The sequence below is a fragment of the Anomaloglossus baeobatrachus genome, chromosome 3 (genome assembly GCF_048569485.1).
Source record: "Anomaloglossus baeobatrachus isolate aAnoBae1 chromosome 3, aAnoBae1.hap1, whole genome shotgun sequence".
Classification (NCBI taxonomy): Eukaryota; Metazoa; Chordata; class Amphibia; order Anura; family Aromobatidae; genus Anomaloglossus; species Anomaloglossus baeobatrachus.
The window spans coordinates 219,136,336-219,162,840 of NC_134355.1; the positions used below are offsets into that span (position 1 = coordinate 219,136,336).

Consider the following 26,505-nt stretch of genomic DNA (forward strand, 5'->3'; position numbering starts at 1 on the left):
AGAATGAGCAGTCAGTTTGTGTGGCGTTTTTCTAATCTGCTTTTGCTATTGAAAACATCTATGAGTTCAAACACCTTTCTGGTGATGCGGTTTTTTAAATAGCTGATCTGCTTTTGCAGCTGAAAAACTTATCCTCAAAAAACGCAGCAAAAACACTGTGTGTAAAAGTAGCCTTAGATGAGGAATGGAACATCCATTTATAGGACATTTCATAACTTTCCCAAATTCCTATGAAAAAATATTCAGCACAGTCTGCATTGCACTACTGTCCCCAATTTATTATATATTTTAGGAGTCGGAGTCGGTCCATTTTATACCAACTCCACCAAAATGAACACAGACTCCGAAGCCCTGTATATATCTATATACTGTACATCTATATATATCTATATCTATCTATATATATATATATATATCTCTATCTATATATACAGTGTATATATATATATATATATATACATACACACTACAGACCAAATGTTTGGACACACCTTCTCATCTCTAGAACAACTATTAAGAGGAGAATTTGTGCAGCAGGCCTTCATGGTAAAATAGCTGCTAGGAAACCACTGCTAAGGACAGGGAAAAAGCAGAAGAGACTTGTTTGGGCTAAAGAACACAAGGAATGGACATTAGACCAGGGGAAATCTGTGCTTTGGTCTGATGAGTCCAAATTTGAGATCTTTGCATCCAACCACCATGTCTTTGTAGAAAAGGTGAACGGATGGACTCTACATGGCTGGTTCACACCGTGAAGCATGGAGGAGGAGGTGTGATGGTGTTGGGGTGCTTTGCTGGTGACACTGTTGGGGATTTATTCAAAATTGAAGGCATACTGAACCAGCATGGCTACCACAGCATCTTGTAGCGGCATGCTATTCCATCCGGTTTGCGTTTAGTTGGACCATCATTTATTTTTCAACAGGACAATGACGCCAAACACAGCTCCAGGCTGTGTAAGGGCTATTTGACTAAGAAGGAGAGTGATGGGGTGCTACGCCAGCTGACCTGGCCTCCACAGTCACCAGACCTGAACCCAATCGAGATGGCTTGGGATGAGCTGGACTGCAGAGTGAAGGTAAAAGGGACAACTGCTAAGCATCTCTGGGAACTCCTTCAAGACTGATGGAAAACCATTTCCAGTTACTACCTCTTGAAGTGCATCACGAGAATGCCAAGAGTGTGCAAAGCAGTAAACAAAGCAAAAGGTGACTACTTTGAAGAACCTAAAATACAAGACATATTTTCAGTTGTTTCATACTTTTTTAATTATTTCATTCCACATGTTTTCATTCATAGTTTTGATGTCTTCAATGTGAATCTACAATTTTTAGAGTCATGAAAATAAAGAAAACTCTTTGAATGAGAAGGTGTGTCCAAACTTTGTCTGTACTGTATATATATATATATATATATATATATATATATATAGACATTTTTGCAAATTAATTCAGTATTTTTATGTAACAAACTTGCATTAATGTTGTGTGAAGTCCAGATTTCCCTATATGCATGGTGAGCTTTGAATGATTCTATGGATCTGGGAGAAGTAAAACTTACAGGCTGTCTGAGGTTTGGTTTGGATTAAAAAATCGTTTTTCTTGCATTCAAATGTTGATTTACATCATTGCAAACGCTACTGACTATTACCAAGATTAGTGTATTATTCTCTAGATCAAGGGGAGGTCTCAAACGCAACTGGATATATGGGCCGCAAAAATTTGGAGGGCCGCATTCTTTGCAGGACAAAGTAACATTTTTAATGATACCATTTTTTTTTTATTTACAACCTTTGATCAGTTTTTAGAACATATTTCAAGATGAACAAATCATGGATCTGCAAGGACTTTTCTACCCCTGTGTCATCCTGGGGAGACGAAAGGCTTGTGGATTTTTGATAGTGCTTCATGCAAATCAACATTTTAAGTTTGCATCTGTGGGACAATTGATGCCACTTAAGTGTTGTCTGGGGCCCAATTTTTGGAAAAAAGGGAGACTCTGGTTGGAGTCCCCTTGCTGTGTTTTACATGATTTTAGAAGGGCATGACATGCCTAAGAGGTTGACTTTCAGCATCTGAAAGCTGTTGGATACAGAAATGCTGCCATTCCACCCGGTGGATACAGAGGATTTTCGAGACCTTATGTCCAACGCAGTGCCCCAAGAGCAGATGCCCAGTCGCCACTACTTCTCCAAGAAAGGCATGCCTGCGCTACACCATCATGTCACACACCACATCACCGCTTCCTTGAGAAACTCTGTGTGTGACAGGGTGCAATTCACCACAGATACTTGGCCCAGTCACCATGGACAGGGGCGTTACATGTCGCTGACTGGGCACTAGGTAACTATGGTGAGAGATGGAGAAGGGTCTGCTGTACAAGTCTTGCCGTCCCTACGAGTTGTGTGTCAATCCTTCCTCTGTATGTAGAAGTTACTCCACTGCTTCTGCCTCCTCAACCCCGTCTTGGTCCTCCACCTCCGCTCAAATCCTGTCTGGTAAGGCCACCCGTGTTGTAACGGTGCACAAGGACTCCCGCACATGTCCTTACTATGCTGACAGCAGAGCTCAACGGCATCAGGCAGTCTTTACTTTGAAATGTATGCGAAATGTCAGTCACACCGCTGAGGAGTTGTGGTCATCTATGGAGATACAGTTTCATCAATGGTTGTTTCCACTCAACCTACAGCCAGGGAAGGCCGTGTGTGACAATGCTGCAAACCAGGGTGCAGCCCTTCGCCAGGGCAATGTGACACACAAGCCTTGTATGGCTCACATGTTCAACGTGGTTGTCCAGCAATTTTTAAACCACTATCCTGGCTTACATGGGCTTCTGCAGAGGGCATGTTTACTATGTCCTCACTTCCGCCGTTCACACCCAGCAGCTCAACGACTTGCATCGCTCCAGCAGTCTTTCGGCCTGCTGATTCACCGGCTGAAATGCGATGTGCCAACACGCAGTAATTTGATTCTGCTCATTTTGCCGCGACTGTGGTAGCACCGTCGAGCACTGGTTCAATACATTATGACGTATAGCCTGGGCTAAAGAGATCCAGGGGTGGGGAAGATCACGCTGCTGGAGTGGTCTCAGATCAAGGACCTATGCACCCTTCTTCACAGTTTAGAAATGTCGACGAAGACGTTTATCGCTGACGATGCCATTATCAGCATGACAATTCCGGTCATCTACATGTTGGAGCACACTCTCAACATTATTCGGAGTCAGGTGGTGGGACAAGAGGAAGGGGAGGAAGTACAGGAGGAGTCATATGGGGAAGGGATAACAAGATCTACAAGGTCCAAACGGTCAGCAGCATCAAGGAGGCAGGCATGGGACGGTGGGGGAGAGGGATTAACAAGGGCACATGGTAGCAGCCAAACTGTTGAGGAAGGTGCAGGAGCCCAGGAAGAAATGGATGACGAACTGGCGAGGGGCATGGAAGACTCAGCAGATGAGGGAGACCTTGATCACATTTCTGTTGTGAGAGGTTGGGGGAGAGGGCAGAGAAAGGAAGCATGATTCTCCCTTGCCGCCAACAACACAGCAAGGACTTGGTCCTCCTGGATGCGCAAGACACATGAGCACCTTCTTGCTGCACTACCTACAAAATGACCCTCAGATTTTCAGAATTAGAAGTAATGCTGACTACTGGGTTGCCACACTCTTAGATCCTCGCTACAATTTGGCGAAATAAGTCCTCCCATAGAAAGGGACGCACGTATGCAGGAGTATCAGCAGAAGCTGGTACGCAATCTTAGATCGGCTTTTACACTAAACACCAGTGCTGCACAGAGTGAATCTCAACGCTTTGTCATGGCTAGGAGGAAATGGTCTTTTACTTGTCCACATCTGAGGGACCGAGGGATGGCTGCTGTGCTGAGATGGCGTTGAGTAGGGTGTCCCTGCAGAGTTGCAAATTTAGTTATATACAAAATGAGTGGAAAAAGGCCAGATGCTGGTGGAAAGGGGAACAGGCATGTTGGAAAGGGAAAATAAGTTTGTGTTCGTGGGTTTGGTGGTAAAGCAACAGTAACATCTGCTGAAGAAACACCAACTGTTACGGGGGGACTGGCAGATTAGGATGAGGTGGTATATATCCCAATTGCCAGTCGGGGTCCACCGTGCTCCCAGATGGAAAAGGATATGCTGGCAACCCGAAGGTTAGGCGGAGGATACAGAGCTGGGTGGCTCTGAAACGAATCGTAGCCTGAACCGAGTTAGACAACACTCGGATCTGGAGACTGTGAACCCTGTTAGTGTCACAGGGTCCACACACCCAGCCCAGGAACTCCCTGTTAACAACACAGAGGCCATTGGCTACGCTGTCCGTGTGCGTAGGGGGCACACCTGTGGACAGCAGGCACAGCAGCAGCAGCCCAGTTAATGCCACTGGGCTGCACTAGCAGAACTGGTAGGACAGGAGCTGGTTGTAACCGTTCTGCGTTACCAAGTGTGGTGGCGTTCTGCACCGACGCCCTATACCTGCCTACCTCTGGCCTAAAGCTGCAATGGGTTCAACAGATGGAGGTGTGCTCTGTCTGAGCATAATAGAAGACTGCGCACCTCCTTGTTGTCTCCAGCCCTTTGATAACCTGGGTCCGCCCCAACCCAGGGTGGACCAGAATGCACCTCCAGGAGCAAATAGCAGAGTGCCACGTCATCAGTGACATAACCAACGGACTATCCGGAACCACCACTTCACTGATGACCTCATGGCAGCCACGCCCCAAATATCTCACCAGTCATCATCTGACGAACAATGATGAGGTGCCAAGTCATAGGGGCGGGCCTCTGCGAGCCAGTGCGGTCCGGAGTGGCCACATCATCAGGACACCTGATGCCCTCTGGCCTATCAGGGACTGCCACCTCACGGACATAGCCAGTGAGTTCCTTACCGGACCTAGCCTCTGATGCACTAAGTGCCTGAGCATGCTCAGTAGCCTGAACAACAGTCTCAGAAAACAGATTATCAGCTTCAGCATGCTCTGTAGGCACAACACAGGACTTACACACGGCACGGAGTCCAAGTACCTGTGCAAAGAGGTTTTTGCGCACTAAGTGTGGGAGCATGCTCAGTAGCCCGAACTAAGGACTTAGCCTCAGGAATGGCACAGTCAGGATGAGCATGCTCACTAGGCAAATCACTTCACTTAGGCTGTGGCAAATCGGCACACGCATGTGCACTAGCCGCCTCTCCACACTTAGTCGTGGAGGAGGAAGCAGCCAGCTGGACGACCCGAGGCACGCCCAAAAATCGCAGCTGACGCCTGGGCGCAACTGGAACCGCAGCTGGCTGCTTGCGGCTACAGCGCCACCAATTCGTAACACCATCTTCCCGTCAAAATAAAATGTCTACTTCTTCCAATGGATAATCTGATATGATCCCTTTGTTACGGACACGACCATCGCTACCAAATGTAGATGAGGCACCAAAACAGCAGGTGCTTGAATGGATCTCAAGTGCTCCATCAAGTGGCCTCTCCTCCACCTCAACTTCAATATCCCAAATACTCCATTTCTCTGTGGTGTAAACCCAATCGCACTTGCTTCCTACCAGCTCTCAAGTTTCCACCTGCCCTGCTGAGTATGAGGTAACAGAGATGGTTGAGTCTGCAGAGCTGTTCAGTCACACTATAGCCTGGGAATCAGAGGTCTGCTCAAAAGCTGCAGTGAGTCCAGACAAGGAAATGATCTGCACTGATGCCCAGAAACTTTGTGAGTCGGATCCAGGCCCCAATGAAGAAGGTTCTGAGCATAATGTCGACCCTCATTCCCAAACTGTAAATTCTCTTGGTGGAGACAATGGGGAACATGCTGATGAGACTCAGATACCTGATTGGAACGACAACTTTACTATTCGGTCAGGGCAGGAAGAGGTTGGCTCTGAGGAGTTAGGACGAGGAGAGTGAAAACACACAGGGTGATGATGAGGTTGGAGACCCAACTTACTGTCAACCCACAGTCAGCCAGTCGATGAGGTCAGCAGAGGAGGTGGAGGAGGATGCTAGGGACGATGAGGTTAGATTGCGTCTTCCTGGACAGAGACAAAGTACTGGAAGCACGTCAACAACTGAATCCCCAGCCACAACTCTGCCTCTGCGCAGGTCGCATGGGCTGTAAGCCTTGCCTAGCCTGGGGATTTGTTGACATCACAAAGGATGACACAACTCATGTCATCTGTAAAATTTGTCACCAATCTCTAAATAGAGGCCAAAAAATCACTAGTTTGAGTTCTTCGTCCATGAACCGTCACATGGATATGAAGTGATAGGGTGAGGGTGTATTGATGACCTTTATACACTGTGAATGCAAGATGCTTATTTGCCGTTCATTGTATGCATTGTTGCTGACTACCCACAAGGGGCTGCTGTTTTGCATCTGCCTTTGACTGTTTGGTCACTATAGCAATATCAAAACGGTCTTCGGTTGTGGACTTGGAGACCGAAGGAGGTGCTGTATGTGAGCTGAAGGAAAAGCGAAAGGTGTGCGGAACAGAACAGGAACAGAAAGGAGCCCCCGCGGAAACACTTTGGTGGATTGTGAAGAGACTCGTGTTGGAGTTTGGTGCGGAGGACCGTAACGCCTGTGAGCAGCATCCTGTGCCGGAGACGGCCATTCTTCAGTTGCTGCTCATACTGATTACCGTGAGAGGATCGTCAAGTCTGTATTTATGGAAACTGGACACCACAGTACCCGGGTACGGTAGGCTGGGCCCAGCCAGGACTGTGTGCGCTCAACACTTTGATTTGGTAACGAAACACATAGCTGTTCTGCGAAGGCTGACTATATAGACAATAAGACTTGCTGCCTCTGCTCTGTCAATTTGTCAGTTACAGTTAAAACTCTGGAGCGACAGCAACACATGTTTGCATTGACTGTTGCTTACAAGATTACCAGGACTGTGTTGCTGAGCTGTGTGGTTTGCTTTACCACTTTTATCATCTACCTTATCTGTGAGGCTTCAGCAAACAAGGGTATTCAGGGGGGTTTATGGGTTTTGTCTATAGGTACCGTCACACTAAGCAAAATCGCTAGCAACATCGCTGCTGAGGCACAACTTGCTAGCGATGTTGCTTAGTGTGACATCCAGCAACAACCTGGCCCCTGCTGTGAGGTCGTTGGTTGTTGCTGAATGTCCTGGGCCATTTTTTAGTTGTTGCTCTCCCGCTGTGAAGCACACATCGCTGTGTGTGACAGCGACAGAGCAACAACTAAATGTGCAGGCAGCAGGAGCCGGCTTCTGCGGATGCTGGTAACCACGGTAAACAGCGGGTAACAAAGAAGCCCTTACCTTGGTTACCCGATATTTACCTTCGTTACCAGCGTCCACCGCTCTCAGCTGTCAGTGTTGGCTCCCTGCTCTCTGCACACGTAGCCGGAGTACACATCGGGTAATTAACCCGATGTGTACTGTGGCTATGTGTGCAGGGAACAGGGAGCCGGCATTGGCAGTGTGAGAGCGGCGGACGCTGGTAACAAAGGTAAATATCGGGTAACCAAGGGAAGGGCTTCTTGGTTATCCGATGTGTACCGTGGTTACCAGCGTCCGCAGAAGCCGGCTCCCTGCTGCCTGCACACGTAGCAGAGTACACATCGGGTAATTAACCCGATGTGTACTGTGGCTAGGTGTGCAGGGAGCCAGCGCTAAGCGGTGTGCGCTGGTAACCAAGGTAAATTTCGGGTTGGTTACCCGATATTTACCTTAGTTACCAAACACAGCATGCTTCCACGTGTAGCGACGCTCCAGCGATCCCTGCCAAGTCAGGTTGCTGATGGGATCGCTGGAGCGTCGCTTAGTGTGACATTTCATCAGCGACCTCCTAGCACCTTACCAGCGATCCCTATCAGGTTGTATCGTTGTTGGGATCGCTGGTAAGTTGTTTAGTGTGACTGGGCCATAAGTTTAGGTAGATAAGTTGTAAGTTCTTGTGAAGCGCCACTTGTAGGTCGTGTTTACACACACACACATTACTCCTGCTACGCAGAGGGATTACCAGGTAGTAGGCAACTGTTTAAGACAGTCCCTTGGTTAGGCAAAGGTTGGTGAGAAGGGGGTATAAATCGCCATTACGAGTGGTGCAGCATAGGGGTGTAGGCTTTTGGTCTTGTGAATAGATTGTTCTATTCTTTCAGTTTTATGCATGGTTGTTATTGTTTGTTTTGGTACAGTCAAACAATCATTTATCAACACAACTGCCTAGAGTCCTTTTCCTAGTGCGTGGTTTTGCTGTATACTGTGAAGCCCACCCTGTACACAACTTTAAATGAAGCATAAATCGCAGTGGAAAGGTCACTGTGCTACAATGCGGCCTAGTGGGGTGGTGCCACCATCCCCATCAAGTGTATCTGCATGCTCTTCATCCTCTGTGACTGTGGGAACAGCAGTCACACATACTTTTGGACGCAGACCTTCCACCCCTTTAACCGTAACATGCAGTGTGATTGGTAGGTCGCCAGTTGTTTTAGAAGTGGAAACAGCTGCTGGTGTTGAGCTGTATTAGACATCGAGAGCTCCACCTTTGGATGAAGGCAACACTATATGTACGCCTGCACCTTTCTCACCGATTGGCTGGACTACCTGCAGTTTAAAATTGCGTACCAGAAATGGACAGGTGGTGTACAATGCAGAGGTGGTAAAGCAAAATTGTCAGCAGGGGAACCCTCACGTAATATCCCAGACAATGAAACTATGGCCCTAAAACTGGCAGCCCTTTTTGCAATTAAAATTGCGTAGCAAAGATGGAGAGGTGGGGTACAATGCAGAGGTGGTCTAGCTTTATTGACAGCTGAAGAACCAACACTGACTATCCCAGGAAATTAAACTATGGCCCTAAAAGTGCCACCACGTTTTGCAATTAAAATTGCATAGCAAAGGAATTGCCTGAGCTGATTTAGCCAGACGCTATGATAAACCCCTGCACAGCGCTGGCACAGACCTGCCTAGCAAAAATGGCTATGAACGGCTGTAACGTAGCCCTGAAAAGGGCTGAAATTACAAGTAGTCCCTAATCCCTAAACCGATGTGTAGATTGCACTGTATAAATCTATAGCGCACACAGCAGCAGCAGCGGGAGCGGTGACTGTCACACACCCGCAGCAGAGAGATAATGGCGGCAAAGGGTAAAATTTACGTGTCTTATAGGGCAAGGACATGTGACATGCACAGCCTATGACACATGCCCTTGCTTGTCTGGCAAAAATCCACTTTGCTGTGTGTGTCTCTGTGATTGGATGACAGCCTGGCCCGTCCCTCTGTACGCGCGGTTAGGGGAAAAAAAAATGGCCATTCTTTCAGGCCTCAGCAGCACTGATCTAAACCCCATCCCCCCAGCACACTATATGCTGATTTGCAATAATATCATTATTAACAGTGACTGACACTATTACAGTGAAAAGCCAGCTAATAACTAGCTACGCTTTTGGTGATCGAATCGTTATCGAACGGTAACTCGAACAGCCGAACTTGAAGCAAATCGTCGAGTTCGTCGAACGACTCGAACACCGCCCAAAATCACTCGAATTTGAAATTGGCGAACGGTTCGAATCGAACATCGCTCAACACTTCTCAGTATACTCATATTGAGCGAGGCCATGCACGTCTAGTTACAATATGAACGGAATTATGCATCTCACATACTTGCGTTCCCGTGACCGATCGGTCTCACTGCTAGCAAAACATGATCCTTATAGCACTCTGCGTGCGTTGTGAAGATTCAGAAGTCTGCAGTTACACAGAGTGGCTGCAGACTTTTGTGAAACACCTGGACAACCCCGTTAACAGCAGTGACAACACATCTGTTCACTTCCCCTTTTTCAATCAGGAGATGTAAGAACAAGGCATTCAGGATAGTAACACATTTGAATTGACTAAATATTAACTTAAATACCTTGTAACTGTTTTTCTATTCGCTTCAGTTCTTGCAGTATTGATAAAATTTCCTGTGCAGAAAAACAAAACAAATGATTGAATATTATATACAAGTATCACAATTGGGTGATTCATGGAATTTGGTGTGAAAGTGTATATGTTTTAAACCTGTTTAGTTCATTTTCACATATTTACATTAGTTGCATCTGGTGATATTACATCAATAGCATCGTTTTGGGGTAAATCAGATGTATGCTAAGCAACGTAGGAGGAAGTAGCTTATTAAGCAAAGTTTCAAAATATGTTTTAGTCCTTGGGCCAAAAGGTCAGTTAATGTCTACTCCTAATATAACAGAAGATACAGTATGTTTATGTTGTGTGTTAACCATTTGCTTATAAAGGTAGATCGTAGGTCGCAATTTTCCATTTGTTATTTTTGTCTGAAAAGAGGTGTTGCCTCTAAATTAAGCAAGTAAATTAGCCATCTTTAAAAGACTCCTGGTGTAACTGTGCTGCAGCAACCTCCAATCACTATTCTGCCTGAATTAATGTCACTCCAGCATGTTTTCAGCAACTGGCAGCTTTTATGTTATTTGGTAAGGATGGCTGCTGTCTGGTTATAGATAATGCTTCCACTGGTTGGTTTTCTCTACATAATTGTTCGTACTTTTCGAAAACATACATATTCCCCTCCACCGCGCCCTTACGAGGATATCTAGGAAATGCTGTGCTCAATGCAGCAGTGAATCTACGGTGCATCTCAGATTGTCTTATTACAATTCAGATAATGACCAAATTCATGTCGATCATTATTGCTATGCTGCCACATAAAGAATACAACTACTATACCATTACATGGTAATGTGGTAAGCAGTGGCGTAACTAGAATCTGATGGGCCCTGGTGCAAAGTTTCAGCCTGGGCCCCCCCTCATATGTTCGTCAGATGTATGGGCCATTGTGACATAAAAGTTGCCCCCCCTTGTGTAGTAATGTCCCTCATCCTGTACTAATATTTCCCATCCTGGGCCATTTCCTGGTAAATATGTCTCCCATCCTGGTAAATATGTCTCCATCATAGCCCCATCCTGATGTATGACCCCGATTATGGCTATATCCTGGTATGTATGGCCCCATCCTAGTATATATGACCCCATCCTGGTATATATGGCCCCATCCTGGTATATATATGTTCCCATCATGGTTTATATGACCCCATCATGTCCCCATCCTGGTATATAGCCCCATCCTAGTATATGTCCCAAGCATGTCCCCATCCTGATATATAGCCCCCATCCTGGTATAAAGCCCCTCCCCCGTCCTAGTATATAGTGCCCCATCCTTAAATATAACTCCCTCATCCTGGTATATAATCATCTCATCCTGGTATGCAGTGCCTTGCAAAAGTATTCAGCTCCCTAGAATTTTTCAACCTTTTCCCACATTTCAGGCTTCAAACATAAAGATAACAATTTTAATGTTTTGGTGAAGAATCAACAACAAATGGGACACAATTGTGAAGTTAAACGAAATTCATTGCTTATTTTAAACTGTTTTTTTTAAAAAAAAAAAAAGTAACTAAAGTGTGGTGTGCAATATTATTCATCCCCTTTAAGTTAATACTTTGTAGCACCACTTTTTGCTGCGATTTACAGCTGCAAGTCACTTGGGGTATTGTCTATCAGTTTAGCACATCGAGAGACTGATATTCTTGCCCATTCTTCCTTTGCAAACAGCTTGAGCTCAGTGAGGTTGGATGGAGAGCATTTGTGAACAACAGTTTTTAGCTCTTTCCACAGATTCTCGATTGGATTCAGGTCTAGACTTTGACTTGGCCATTCTAACACCTGGAACCTGGATACGTTTATTTGTGAATCATTCCATTGTAGATTTTGCTTTATGTTTGGGATCATTGTCTTGTTGGAAGACAAATCTCCGTCCCAGTCTCAGGTCTTTTTCAGACTCCAACAGGTTTTCTTCAAGAATGGTCCTGTATTTGGCTCCATCCATCTTCCCATCAATTTTAACTATCTTCCCTGTCCCTGCTGAAGAAAAGCAGGCCCAAACCATGATGCTGCCACCACGTTTGACAGTGGGGATTGTGTGTTCAGGGTGATGAGCTGTGTTGCTTTTACGCCAAACATATCGTTTGGCATTGTGTCCAAATAGTTTGATTTTGGTGTCATTTGACCAGAGCACCTTCTTCCACATGTTTGGTGTGTCTCCCAGTTGGCTTGTGGCAAACTTTAAACAACACTTTTTATGGATATCTTTGAGAAATGGCTTTCTCCTTGCCACTCTTCTATAAAGGCCAGATTTGTGCAGTGTACGACTGATTGTTGTCCTATGGACAGACTCTCCCACCTCAGCTGTAGATCTCTGCAGTTCATCCAGAGTGATCATGGGCCTCTTGCCTGCATCTCTGATCAGTCTTCTTGTTAGAGATGAAAGTTTGGATGGACGGCCGGGTCTTGGTAGATTTACTGTGGTATAATACTCCTTCCGTTTCAATATGATCACTTGCACAGTGCTCCTTGGGATGTTTAAAGTTTTGGAAGTCTTTTTGTAACCAAATCCGGCTTTAACCCCTTCAGCCCCTGGGCACTTTCCGTTTTTGCGTTTTTGTTTTTTGATCCCCTTCTTCCGAGAGCCGTAACTTTTTTATTTTTCCATCAATCTTGCCATATAAGGGCTTGTTTTTTGCGGGACGAGTTGTACTTTTAAATGAAACCATAAGTTTTACCATATAGTGTACTGGAAAACGGCAAAAAAATTCCAAGTGCGAAAAAATTGCAAAAAAAGTGCGATTGTACAATAGTTTTTGGGATATTTTATTCACTGTGTTCATTATATGGTAAAACTGATGTATCTATGTGATGCCTGAGGTCAGTGCGAGTATGTAGACACCAAACATGTATAGGTTTACTTGTATCTAAAGGGTTAAAAAAAATTCACAAGCTTGTCCAAAAAAAGTGGCGCACGTTTTGCGCCATTTTCCAAAACTCGTAGCGTTCTCATTTTTCGGGATCTGAGGCTCAGTGACGGCTTATTTTTTGCGTCTCGACCTGATGTTTCTAACGGTACCATTTTTGCGCAGATGCTGTTTTGATCGCCTGTTATTGCATTTTGCGCAAAATTTGCGGCGACCAAAAAACGTAATTTTGGCGTTTGGAATTTTTTTGCCGCTACGTCATTTACTGATCAGATTAATTGATTTTATATTTTGATAGATCGGGCATTTCTGAATGCGGCGATACCAAATATGTGTATATTTTTTATTTTTTTAACCCTTTAATTTTCAATGGGGTGAAAGGGGGGTGATTTGAACTTTTAGGTTTTTTTATTTTTTAAAACTTTTTTTTTTTACTTTTTTTTTTTAAATTTTACTAGTCCTCCTAGGAGGCTACAGCGATCAGCAATCCGATCGCTCTTATCTATCTGCTGATCACAGCTATACAGCTGTAAACAGCAGATACAGTCACTTCCTGTTTCACCCTGCTCCGAGTCGGGTGAAAACGAAAGTGAAACTTCGTAGCTGCAGGCGTCATCACAAGACCCTGTGCTACGATGGCAACCACCGGAAGTCATGTGATCATGTCACGTGACTTCCGGTGGGGGCGGGATAAGTAACTGTCATGGCGGCGCCCATATACATATCGCTGCCAGATTTTGGCAGCGAAATGTAAGGGGTTAATGGCCGCGGGTGGAAGCGATTCCACCCGCGGCTAGCAGGCACACATGTCAGCTGTTGAAAACAGCTGATATGTGCGCGGATCGCCGCCACCTACCCACGGCAGGGGGCGGGGATTAACGGCACACGATCCATGATGTACCCAGTACGTCATGGGTCGTTAAGGGGTTAAACTTCTCCAGAACAGTATCACGGACCTGCCTGTTGTGTTCCTTTATTTTCATGAAGCTATCTGCGTTTTAAACAGAACACTAAGACTATCACAGAGCAAGTGCATTTATACAGAGACTTGATTACACACAGGTGGGTTATATTTATCATCATCAGTCATTTAGGACAACATTGGATCATTCAGAGATCCTCAATGAACTTCTGGAGTGAGTTTGCTGCACTGAAAATAAAGGAGACGAATAATATTGCACGCCCCAATTTTCAGTTATTTTTTTTTTAAAAAGTTTAAAATAAGCAATACATTTCATTCAACTTCACAATTGTGTAACACTTGTTGATTCTTCACAATAACAAAACAATTTTTATCTTTATGCTTGAAGCCTGAAATGTGGGAAAAGGTTGAAAAATTCAAGGGAGCTGAATACTTTTGCAAGGCACTATATAGTCACCTCATCCTGTATATAGTAGTCGCCTCATCTTTGTGTATAACCACTTCATCCTTGTATATAGTTACCTCATCCATGTATATAGCTACCTCATCCTTGTATATAGCCATCAGATCCTGGTATATAGTAGTCAACTCATCCTGGTATATAGCCACCTCATCCTTGTATATAGCCACCTTATCCTGGTGTATAGCCACCAGATCCTGGTATATAGTAGTCAACTCATCCTGATATATAGCCACCTCATCCTTGTATATAGCCACCTCATCCTTGTATATAACCACCTCATCCTGGTATATCGTAGTCACCTCATCCTGGTATATCGTAGTCACCTCATCCTGGTATATAGCCACCTCATCCTGATATATAGTAGTCACCTCATCCTGGTATATAGCCACCTCATCCTTGTGTATAGCCACCTCATCTTTGTATATAGTTACCTCATCCTTGTATATAGCTACCTCATCCTGGTATATAGTTACCTCATCCTGGTATATAGTCACCTCATCCTGGTATATAGCCACCAGATCCTGGTATATAGTAGTCAACTCATCCTGGTATATAGCCACCTCATCCTGGTATAGTCACCTCATCCTTGTATATAGTCCCCTCATCCTGGTATATAACCACCTCATCCTTGTATATAGCCACCTCATTCTTGTATATAGCCACCTCATCCTTGTATATAGCCACTTCATCCTTGTATATAGCCACCTCATCCTTGTATATAGCCACCTCATCCTTGTATATAGCCACCTCATCCTTGTATGTAGCCACCTCATCCTTGTATATAGTCACCTCATCCTTGTATATAGCCACCTTATCCTTGTATATAGCCACTTCATCCTTGTATATAGCCACCTCATCCTTGTATATAGCCACCTCATCCTTGTATATAGCCACCTCATCCTGGTATATCGTAGTCAACTCATCCTGGTATATAGCCACCTCATCCTGGTATAGTCACCTCATCCTTGTATATAGTCCCCTCATCCTGGTATATAACCACCTCATTCTTGTATATAGCCACCTCATTCTTGTATATAGCCACCTCATCCTTGTATATAGCCACTTCATCCTTGTATATAGCCACCTCATTCTTGTATATAGCCACCTCATCCTTGTATATAGCCACCTCATCCTTGTATATAGCCACCTCATCCTTGTATGTAGCCACCTCATCCTTGTATATAGTCACCTCATCCTTGTATATAGCCACCTTATCCTTGTATATAGCCACTTCATCCTTGTATATAGCCACCTCATCCTTGTATATAGCCACCTCATCCTTGTATATAGCCACCTCATCCTGGTATATCGTAGTCAACTCATCCTGGTATATAGCCACCTCATCCTGGTATAGTCCCCTCATCCTGGTAAATAGCCACCGATCCTGGTATACAGCCATCGATCCTGGTATATTGCCACCTCATCCTTGTATATAGCCACCTCAAAAAAACCCACCTGATTCAACACCTCTTATAAAAATACACTTTATTCAATATTACTAAAATCAGAACACTTGGGATGTTCTCTCTTTCTACTCTAAAAATCACATACAGGATAAGGACAGTTGTGCATGTGCCAAACAGTGTTCAACCCACGCCAGGATTCAGCTCAGGACAGATGGTTTGTGAGGGAGAACAGGGTTCACAGGTTGATATCAAGGTGATGCTAAATCACATATATCCTATTTGATAACCCCTGTTGATCCTCCCGGGGTCCTCGACCTCTGTTCCTATAATAAGCTCACCCTCACTCTTTTAGCAGCTTAGGCGGGGGTGACCATCACCAGAGTGATAACATATAGTGCAGGACAGAACCACGATTAAAGCAACATAGATCATGCGTTAGTTCTCAAGGTTCCTCTAGTATAAATATAGATATGTTAGGTAGGAGTCAAGAGGCCCACTTAACTAATGGACCCCCTTTGACTCTCCCGACGCGTTTCTCCCCCCCTAACGCAATATAGGGGATCCTCAGGGGACCAATTCTGATTCACTTCATAAATTATCACACACAGGGAACTATTCTTGATTTTTCAGCCAATCGATAAAAATTAGTCCTTATCTGATGTATGGCTTCGTTAGGGGAAGGTCTGATAGACCTCTCCGTCACTCCTGACTAGTCCCTGTGCTAGGATGTCATCAAGCCTCTTAACACGTAGCGGTGGTTTTGGGTTTGTCTGGACGGACGGGCTTATGTCCACTCACAAAACTAGCATTCAAGGCTGAGAGTCCTGTCAAGGGAGTAAAGCAACATACACGGAACAAATCTGCAGTTATGCTAGTGTGTCTGTGCATCCCTTCATTGACCTGGATAAAGTCTGGCCACAACCAGTCCCTGTAAGGAAAACGATATGCAGAGGAAGAAGAAATAGCTCCCTGTCCTACGAATTTGTAAGGCAGACCCTTTTGTAATTGGATCACTTGTATTCCCGGGTAGCGAGCTCCACCAGCAAGGACTGTCAGTCCCGAGTATCTGCTACTCTATGACGCTGGGAGCTCACAGCCGATTCCTCCAGGGTATAGTGTGGTCAGATCGTGGCCATCATCCAGACTTAGAGTCTGGACTTTTGAGTCTGGATGATGGCCACGATCTGACCACACTATACCCTGGAGGAATCGGCTGTGAGCTCCCAGCGTCATAGAGTAGCAGATACTCGGGACTGACAGTCCTTGCTGGTGGAGCTTGCTACCCGGGAATACAAGTGATCCAATTACAAAAGGGTCTGCCTGACAAATTCGTAGGACAGGGAGCTATTTCTTCTTCCTCTGCATATGGTTTTCCTTACAGGGACTGGTTGTGGCCAGACTTTATCCAGGTCAATGAAGGGATGCACAGACACACTAGCATAACTGCAGATTTGTTCCGTGTATGTTGCTTTACTCCCTTGACAGGACTCTCAGCCTTGAATGCTAGTTTTGTGAGTGGACATAAGCCCGTCCGTCCAGACAAACCCAAAACCACCGCTACGTGTTAAGAGGCTTGATGACATCCTAGCACAGGGACTAGTCAGGAGTGACGGAGAGGTCTATCAAACCTTCCCCTAACGAAGCCATACATCAGATAAGGACTAATTTTTATCGATTGGCTGAAAAATCAAGAATAGTTCCCTGTGTGTGATAATTTATGAAGTGAATCAGAATTGGTCCCCTGAGGATCCCCTATATTGCGTTAGGGGGGGAGAAATGCGTCGGGAGAGTCAAAGGGGGTCCATTAGTTAAGTGGGCCTCTTGACTCCTACCTAACATATCTATATTTATACTAGAGGAACCTTGAGAACTAACGCATGATCTATGTTGCTTTAATCGTGGTTCTGTCCTGCACTATATGTTATCACTCTGGTGATGGTCACCCCCGCCTAAGCTGCTAAAAGAGTGAGGGTGAGCTTATTATAGGAACAGAGGTCGAGGACCCCGGGAGGATCAACAGGGGTTATCAAATAGGATATATGTGATTTAGCATCACCTTGATATCAACCTGTGAACCCTGTTCTCCCTCACAAACCATCTGTCCTGAGCTGAATCCTGGCGTGGGTTGAACACTGTTTGGCACATGCACAACTGTCCTTATCCTGTATGTGATTTTTAGAGTAGAAAGAGAGAACATCCCAAGTGTTCTGATTTTAGTAATATTGAATAAAGTGTATTTTTATAAGAGGTGTTGAATCAGGTGGTTTTTTGGATTAATTACTACCTCTTACATTGAGATTGTGGTTTATAATATAGCCACCTCATCCTTGTATATAGCCACCTCATCCTTGTATGTAGCCACCTTATCCTTGTATATAGCCACCTCATCCTTGTATATAGTCACCTCATCCTTGTATATAGCCACCTCATCCTTGTATATAGCCACCTCATCCTGGTATATCGTAGTCACCTCATCCTGGTATATAGCCACCTCATCCTGGTATATAGCCACCTCATTCTGGTATATAGTAGTCACCTCATGCTGGTATATAGCCACCTCATCCTGGTGGCTATATACCCCTCGACCCCCATCCTGATATACAGCCCCCCACCGTGCCGCAAAAAATAATTATAAACGATTGTACTCACCTTCCCTTCACTCCCTCAGCGTCCTTCTGTGACGCTGGCATGCCGGCAACTGACCAGTGTGTAAGCGGCGCAGCGCATGACGTCAGTGTCATGCGCGGCCACTTACAACAGCGGCAGCTGTCAGCGTCTTCTCTGCTCCCCGTGCCCAGGATTGTAGGCGTGGGGAGCAATGAATATTCACGGCCATAATCGGCGGCCGGCACACTGCAGTTCAGTGACCTGACAGTACTGCGATGTATTTCAGCTGGATGCGTAGCCGCAGACACACATCCATCTGATCTGAATCAAGCTGGGCTCAGTCATAGGTAACACATCTCTAACCAGACCATCTATACATTTGTCACCGAGGTTAAGAGCTTTGGCAATATTGGGAAATGCTGGACCCTGAAAAAGAAAGAATACAGTGACCATAGCCTGATATAACTATGGGTCAATAATTACACAGAAATACATACCGCGCATGAAGTTTTTAATAGCGGCACTTCACTCTCTGATCTTAGTTTTTTCTCTATCTCATCCCAATTCCTTTCTTTGTCTTTAAATAAAAGTCTGAAATGGAAGAATAAAATACATGTAATTAGCTTAAGGATGCTTTAATCAGTGTGACCCTCTGCAAGCGGTTTGCAAAAAAAACAAAAACAAAAATATTTTATATAAACATTAGAGTAGATAGATATTAAGGTTATAATTGAACAAAGATGTATAAATGTATTGTAAGGAAGCAGCAGGATAGTTAAACGTACGTAGTTCTAGGGTTATTTATGTGTCTTCTTTTGTCCAGCATTTCATTTATGAATGTGAATTGAATGCTCTACAAACTATTCCAGTTGTGCATGCATTTGTATAGGTATGTGTGTATGTATACACACAAACATACACCGTATATATGTTGCTGCTGTGCAAAGCAATAAACTGAAGCAAAGCGTGACAGCAGCGGCTGCCTCATACACTGTCCGCAATCATCGAGGGGTCTATGTGCCTGCTGTCTGCAAGAAGCAGGTAAGATGACACAGCAGAAACAGGACTGACTGTCCAATATTAAAGGGAATCTATCAGCAGGTGTTTGCTATGTAAGCAGAGAACAGCATGCTGTAGGGGCAGAAAATAAATGCAACGATGCCTCTCTTATCGGTCTGTGAGCTATACTTTAATTGCTTTATTACCCTGTGGTTAACATTGCTAAGTCTAGCTGGCACATGCAAGGGAGTCCGCCATGCCTCCTGCTGTGATTGACATCTCACAGTCAACGCACAATCTCTAATGAGAGCCTGCTGTGGGTGGGACAGCTCTACCAACTCAGCTACATGCTTAAAACTCAAATCTCTCATTGTATGAGAACAGCTGCACCCAGTAATCTACATGACACACCGTTTGAATCGGAATCTCCTTGCCTACATTATGATGCTGTCAGATGAGATAAAGACCTGCTGACAGATTCACTTTTACAGACTTTTTCTTTGGTCAGCAGTAGAGATGAGCGAACCTCTAGAGGCTCGAGTTCGGCTCGGTTCGTCGAACGGAGGCCTCGTTCGAGTTCGGTTCGGCGAGCCTTTCGACGAACCTCTCAAACCCCATAGAAAACAATGGGAGGCAATCACAAACACATAAAAACACATAGAAAACACCTTCAAAGGTGTCCAAAAGGTGACAAAAACCTCACAAGATAACACAAACACATGGGAAAGTAACAAGGACAAATACTCATGCAAAAACACAACAGCTGGACGAGAAAAAAGAGGAGGAGACACAGATATAGGCATGGCATGCCCTTCTAAAATCATGTAAAACACAGCAATGGGACTCCAAGCGGAGTCTCCCTTTTTTCCAAAAATTGGGCCCCACAGAAACCACTTCAGTGGCAGCACTTGTGCCCCAATTGTACACTTCACAGGTATATTTGCATCAAGCACATTCAAAAATACGCCAGCCTTAACTGTCCCGAGGATGACACCAGGGTAGGAAGCAAAGTCCTTGCTGATCCATGATTTGTTCATCTTGGATCATTTTTAAAAACACAGCAAGGGGACTCCAAGCGGAGTCTCCCTTTTTTCCAAAAATTGGGCCCCACAGACACCACTTCAGTGGCAGCACTTGTGCCCCAGTTGTACACTTCACAGGTACATTTGCATCAAGCCCATTCAAAATTACGCCAGCCTTAACTGTCCCCAGGATGACGCCAGGGTAGGAAGCAAAGTCCTTGCTGATCCATAATTTGTTCATCTTGGATCATTTTTAAAAACACAGCAAGGGGACTCCAAGCGGAGTCTCCCTTTTTTCCAAAAATTGGGCCCCACAGACACCACTTCAGTGGCAGCACTTGTGCCCCAGTTGCAAACTTGACAGGTACATTAGCATCAAGCACATTCCAAATCCACGAGCCTTTACTCTCCCCAGGATGACACATGGGTAGTAAAGTCCTTGCGGATCCATGACTTGTTCATCTTGATGAACGTTAGTCTGTCCACATTGTCACTGGACAGCAGACGCGTGCGCTTATCTGTCATCACACACCCAGCAGCACTGAAGACACGTTCAGAGACAACGCTGGCTGCGGGACACGACAAGATCACCAAGGCGTAAGTGGCGAGCTCAGGCCATTTTTCAAGATTTGAAGCCCAAAATGAGCAAGGCTCCAGTTGCAAAGTCATGGCATCGATGTTCATTTGGAGATACTCCTGTATCATCCTCTCCAGCCGTTGACTATGTGTCAGACTTCTTGTCTCTGGTGGCTCGGATTGCCGCACAAGTCGTGGGGACGGCAAGACTTGTTCAGCAGACCCTTCTCCATCTATCTCCATAGTTACCCAGTGCCCAGTCAGCGACATGTAATGCCCCTGTCCATGCTTACTTGTCCAAGTATCGGTGGTGAAATGCACCCGGTCACACACAGAGTTTCTCAAGGAAGCGGTGATGTTGTGTGCGACATGCTGGTGTAGCGTAGGCACACCTTTCTTGGAGAAGTAGTGGCGACTAGGCATCTGGTACTGGGGCACTGCGACGGACATAAGGTCTCGAAAATCCTCTGTGTCCACCAGGAAGAAAGGCAGCATTTCCGTAGCCAAGAGCTTACAGAGGGATAAAGTCAACCTCTTAGCTTTGTCATGGCTCGGAGGAAATGGCCTTTTATGTGTCCACATCTGAGGAACAGAGATCTGGCTGCTGAGTGGAGACGGTGGTGAGTAGGGTGTCCCTGCAAAACTGGAGGTCTGTGAGAAAAATGCAGACGGTGACATGATGTTGCCTTCATCCAAAGTTGGTGCTCTCGATGTCTGAGAGAGCTGTACACCAGCACTTGTTTCCCCTTCCAAAACAATTGACAACCTACCAAGCAAACTGCCTGTTGTGGTTAAAGTGTTGGAAGGTCTGCGTGGAAGAACAGGTCTGACAGCTGTCCCCACAGTCATAAAAGATGAAGAGCGCGCGCAAGCACTGGAAGGGGGAGGCGGTGGGTGGCCCGCTCCGCTAGCCCACATTGCAGCATGGTGAGCTTCCCACTGGGACTTATGCTTGTTATTCATGTGACGATTCATGGAAGAAGTTGTCAAACTGGTGAGGTTTTGGCCTCTACTTATAGATTGCCCACAAATTTTACAGATCACATGATTTGGGAGATCCTTTGCAAGGTCAAAAAAGGACCAGGCTAGGCAAGGCTTAGAGGCCATGCGACCTGCAGAGCCACCCCGACTAGTGCTCAGAGGCAGAGTGGTGGCTGAGGATGCACTTGTAGACGTGCTTCCAGTACTCCGACTCTGTCCAGGAAGGCGCAAGGTAACTTCGTCGTCAGTTGCATCCTCCTCCACCGCCTCTGGTGACCTCGAGTGCCCGACTGAGGGCTGACAGTATGTGGGATCTAGCACTTCATCATCAAGTGTTGTGTTTGCACTCCCCTCGCCCTCTGACCTAACCTCTTCCTGCCCTGACTGAATAGTTAAGTTGTCATCCCAATCTGGTATCTGCGTCTCATCGTCATCAGTATGTTCCTCATTGTCTCCACCAACAGGTGTTACAGTTTGGAAATAAGGGTCTACATTATGCTCAGAAACGTGGTCATCAGGGCCTGAATCTGACTCACAAAGCTTCTGGGCATCACTGCAGACCATTTTCTGGTCTGTACTCACTGTAGCTTGGGAGCAGACCTCTGATTCCCAGGCTATAATGTGACTGAACAGCTCTGCAGACTCAGTCATCTCTGTTACACCATACTGTGCAGGGTGGGTGGATACTTGAGAGCTGGGAGAAAGCAAGTGTGATTGGGATGACAACTAAGAGGACTGTTGGTTTTTGGATGTTGACGTTGAGGTGGAGGAGAGGGCACTTGTTGGAGCACTTGCGATCCATTCAAGCATGTTCTTTTTTTGTGCATCATCTACCTTTGTTACAGTTGTTTTGTTCCGTAAAAAAGGGAGCACATCGAATTGTCCACAGAAAGTAGTAGACATCTTACTTTTGCTGGAAGATGGCCTATCTTCAGCAAATGTTAATATACCTTTCCCACCTTCCCCACGGACACAAACTTTTTTTCCTTTTCCAACACGCCTGTTCCCCTTTCCACCAGCATCTGTCCTTTTGCCACTCAGTTTGTTAGCGACAAGATTGGACAATTAAAATGTGGTAGCAAAAATTGAGAGGTGGTGTAGATTGCAGAGGTGGTCTAGCTTTATTGACAGCTGAAGAACCAACACTGACTATCCCTGACAATGCAACTATGGCCCTAAAACTAGCAGCACTGTTTGCTATAAAAATAGCGTAGCAAAATGTCCATGAGGCTAGCATGCAGAGGTGGTGGAACTTGCTTTGCACCAGTGGGACACTAAATTTAGTATAGCAGACACTGTTTGGATGCCACTAAGTTTCAGCACTGTTTGCTATAAAAATAGCGTGGCAAAATGTGCAGAAGGCTAGCATGCAGAGGTGGTGGAACTTGCTTAGCACCAGTGGGACACAAATTTAGTATAGCAGACACTGTTTGGATGCCACTAAGTTTCAGCACTGTTTGCTATAAAAATAGCGTAGCAAAATGTGCAGAAGGCTAGCATGCAGAGGTGGTGGAACTTGCTTGGCACCAGTGGGACACAAATTTAGGATAGCAGACACTGTTTGGATGCCACTAAGTTTCAGCACTGTTTGCTATAAAAATAGCGTGGCCAATGGGGGCAAGTGGGTACAGTGGCCGAGTTCTGTGGGTACCAGGACAGTAAAGGAAGCTTCATTTTCTATCCCTCCTAATGATGAAATGCAGCAAGGAATTCCCTGAGCTGAGGTACACAGACGCTGTTATCTAAAGCTGTATACAGCATTTCCACGGACCTGCCTGTCAGCTATGGCTCTGAGCACCTGGAAATCAGCCCTGAAAAGGGCTGAAAAAAAATGCAGTCCCTAATCTGTACAGAGCTGTGTGTATAGCGTACACAGCAGGAGCGGCGGCAGCAGCGTGAGCGGTGACTGTCACCAACACACACAAGGCAGATAATGGCGGCATGAGGGAAAATGGCCGTATTTATAAGGCAAGGACATGTGACATGGACAGCCTATGACAAATGCCCTTGCTTGTCTGGCAAAAAGTACATTTAGCTGTGTGTGTGTCTGTGATTGGCTGACATCCTGGCCTGCCCCACTGCACGCGCGCTTAGGGGAAAAGAAAAAAAAAAAAAGGCAATCGGCATTCTCACAGCAGCACAGATCTAAACCGCATCCCCCCCGCCCACTATACGCTGAAATTTGATAATAGTGTGAGTCAGAGTGACTCACACTATTACAGTGAAAAGCCAGCTAGTAAATAGATAGGCTTTTTGCTGATCGAACTGTTCTTGAACGTAACTCGAGCTATCAAGCTTTTAGCAAAAAGCTCGAGTTCGCGTTCGATCTCGAGCACCCCCCAAAATCACTCGAACATGAAATTGGTGAACTTCGAACATCCCTCAATTCTAGTCAGCAGCAGACTACTTCAATTTCCAGCTGATTACACTCAGACAGTATCTCTGTCTCAGTTGCCACAGGCAACTGCCTCAAGAGATTCTCTCTACCTGAGACATCATTTGGACAGCTTCACTGTCCCAGCTGCCACCTTCAACTTTATCTTTCTAAAAAAGCACACCAGAGAGAAAACATGACTGGTTCCATATTACACATTTCATGTGCATTTGCAATCAACACCTACAAGACAAGGATTGATATTTAGTCATCTGTGCCGCCCCCACGCCAGCAGCCGTGCTGCTCGGATCCGAATCTGCGGTATGGCTCGAGGGACTCTACTGGACTGGGGGTCACGCGGACACTTCGAATAAAAGGGGAGATGTATTTGTACGGTGTTGTGGAAAACTGTCTGTGACGACACCCACGGTATGTGGTGAGATGTAGAACCACCACTACTGCTGTGGGGCTCCCGGGGGCGATTGGCTGGAAGCTGGATGTTAACCGATCCGTGGACAGGGATGGATGCCCGGGGCCCAATGTCTCTGAACAGGGGATGGTAACGGCAGGGGCCGGCGCACCCGGTCAGGCCGGGAATGTTACTCACAGTTGAATAAAGCACACAAGTCCTTTGGTAAACCAAGGTGATGGTGGCCGGTTGCCGCAGACGGGTGTATCTGATCCCACACCCAGGCTGGTGGTCAATGCCCCTTTCCTCTGCACTTTGTGTTTTCTTATGTAGACTTCCGGTGTGTAACGCAGGAGTCCGCTCCCGGTCCTTTGGTTGGGAGCCGTGCCCGTCAGACGCGGACCCGTGGGATCTACCGGGCCCTGGCGCATGCCCTATCCCTCTCTGTGGGTGGTTGTCTACTTTTCGGGACTTAGGTTGGGACAGGACCTAGAATCCTGCCCTCAATCGGTTAATTAACTAGGCCGACGGTGCCGATCCTGGCTTCAGGGTCCGAGTACCCCCTTGTGTGCACAGTTTCCGAGTCGGTTCTCCGGTGTCGGTAACGGCGGGCTACAACCCTGCCCCGGTCCACTTTGGATCTGCCGAGCCATCTTCCCGTCTCCTGCTGGCGGTGACCACTGCCTGCCACCTAGCCAATGTGTCAGGGCTCCGACCCTGAAACCTGTCAGCTTCTCCTCCACACTCCTCTCAACTTGAACCTTATCTGACTGTTTTCCTGCCCCGGGCTCTCCAGACCCCTAGGTGGGTGTTTTCCTTCCACCTGGTCCCGCCCACTCGTGTGCCTGTCCTTCCCTGAGGGGGTGACTAGGATTTTGTAGGCTGATTTAACCCTGTGTGGGACCGTTGTTATGCGGGGGCCTATCTGTGTGACTACCTGGTTTTGCCAGGGCATCACATTCCCCCTTGGTTTAATACAGACCGTCCGCGAGCTGTCCGACCACCACCGTTTATTTTTAACCGGAACTGTGAAAAAGGGGTAAAAACAGAATACAATTATAATAACATTTATACAATTTCTTCTCTTACGGGAGGCACAAATCTTAAACGTTGCACATATAAACATAACGGGATGGACCGGACCACCTTTTCCCAAGTCCAGGAACGGGTCCGGGTGACACCCACACGGGCCGGTTAAAAAGTTCCTTTCCTCCTTTCCCGGCAGTCTATTTCAAGGGCCCCAAGTCCGGGGACCCCTGGCCTAGAGGGTAGCCAACGGTTTTGGTAGTGACTGGGCCTCGGCCGACTCCACCGCAGGCCCTTCCTCCAATCAGCCTCTCCAGAGACTGCTGAGGAACAAGAAGGTTGGTCAAGGTGTATTTACAAAGCCCAAAAGTTTTTGGGTTGGCTTTCCAGTCCAAAGCCATGTTCCATGAACAACTGAAGAACTGTCAACGGGGTTTAACTGGGGTAGCCGGGAACATCTACCTTAATCATCATCTTCTGATCAGGTGAAATATTCGGTTGATTGGTATTCATTTACACACATAGTTATACAACAAACAAACAGACACCACTCACTAGATTGCAGTTTCCCTGTACCTGAGCGGTGGCTAACCTAAGTTAGGGCGTGTGGACCTTCTGAGCCCTCTATCCTCACTTAGGACTGGTGGGGGAGAGTGAATTACGGGTTCCGCTTCCCTAATGTCAGGTATAGCCGGGAAGGACCTACGGGGCCGGGGTGTACAGTCATGGCCAAAAGTTTTGAGAATGACACCAAAATTATATTTTCACATGATCTGTTGCCCTCTGGTTTTTAATTGTGTTTGTCTGATGTTTACATCACATACAGAAATATAATTGCAATCATATTAGGAGAACCAAAAGGTTATATTGACAGTTAGAATGAGTTAATGCAGCAAGTCAATATTTGCAGTGTTGACCCTTC

General features: G+C 45.9%; 1 protein-coding gene across 9 annotated transcripts in view; it reads right to left on the reverse strand.

Moving 5' to 3' along the window:
- CEP170 (centrosomal protein 170) overlaps positions 1-26,505 on the reverse strand; it is a 974,470-nt gene that overhangs the window by 24,770 nt on the left and 923,195 nt on the right. For all 9 annotated transcript variants that reach the window (XM_075339727.1, XM_075339731.1, XM_075339735.1 and 6 more), the window contains 2 exons: positions 18,694-18,787; positions 9,888-9,939 (listed from right to left, as the gene is read on the reverse strand). In XM_075339727.1, the coding sequence (XP_075195842.1) occupies positions 9,888-9,939; positions 18,694-18,787 (146 nt within the window). The remainder of the gene's footprint in view (positions 1-9,887; positions 9,940-18,693; positions 18,788-26,505) is intronic.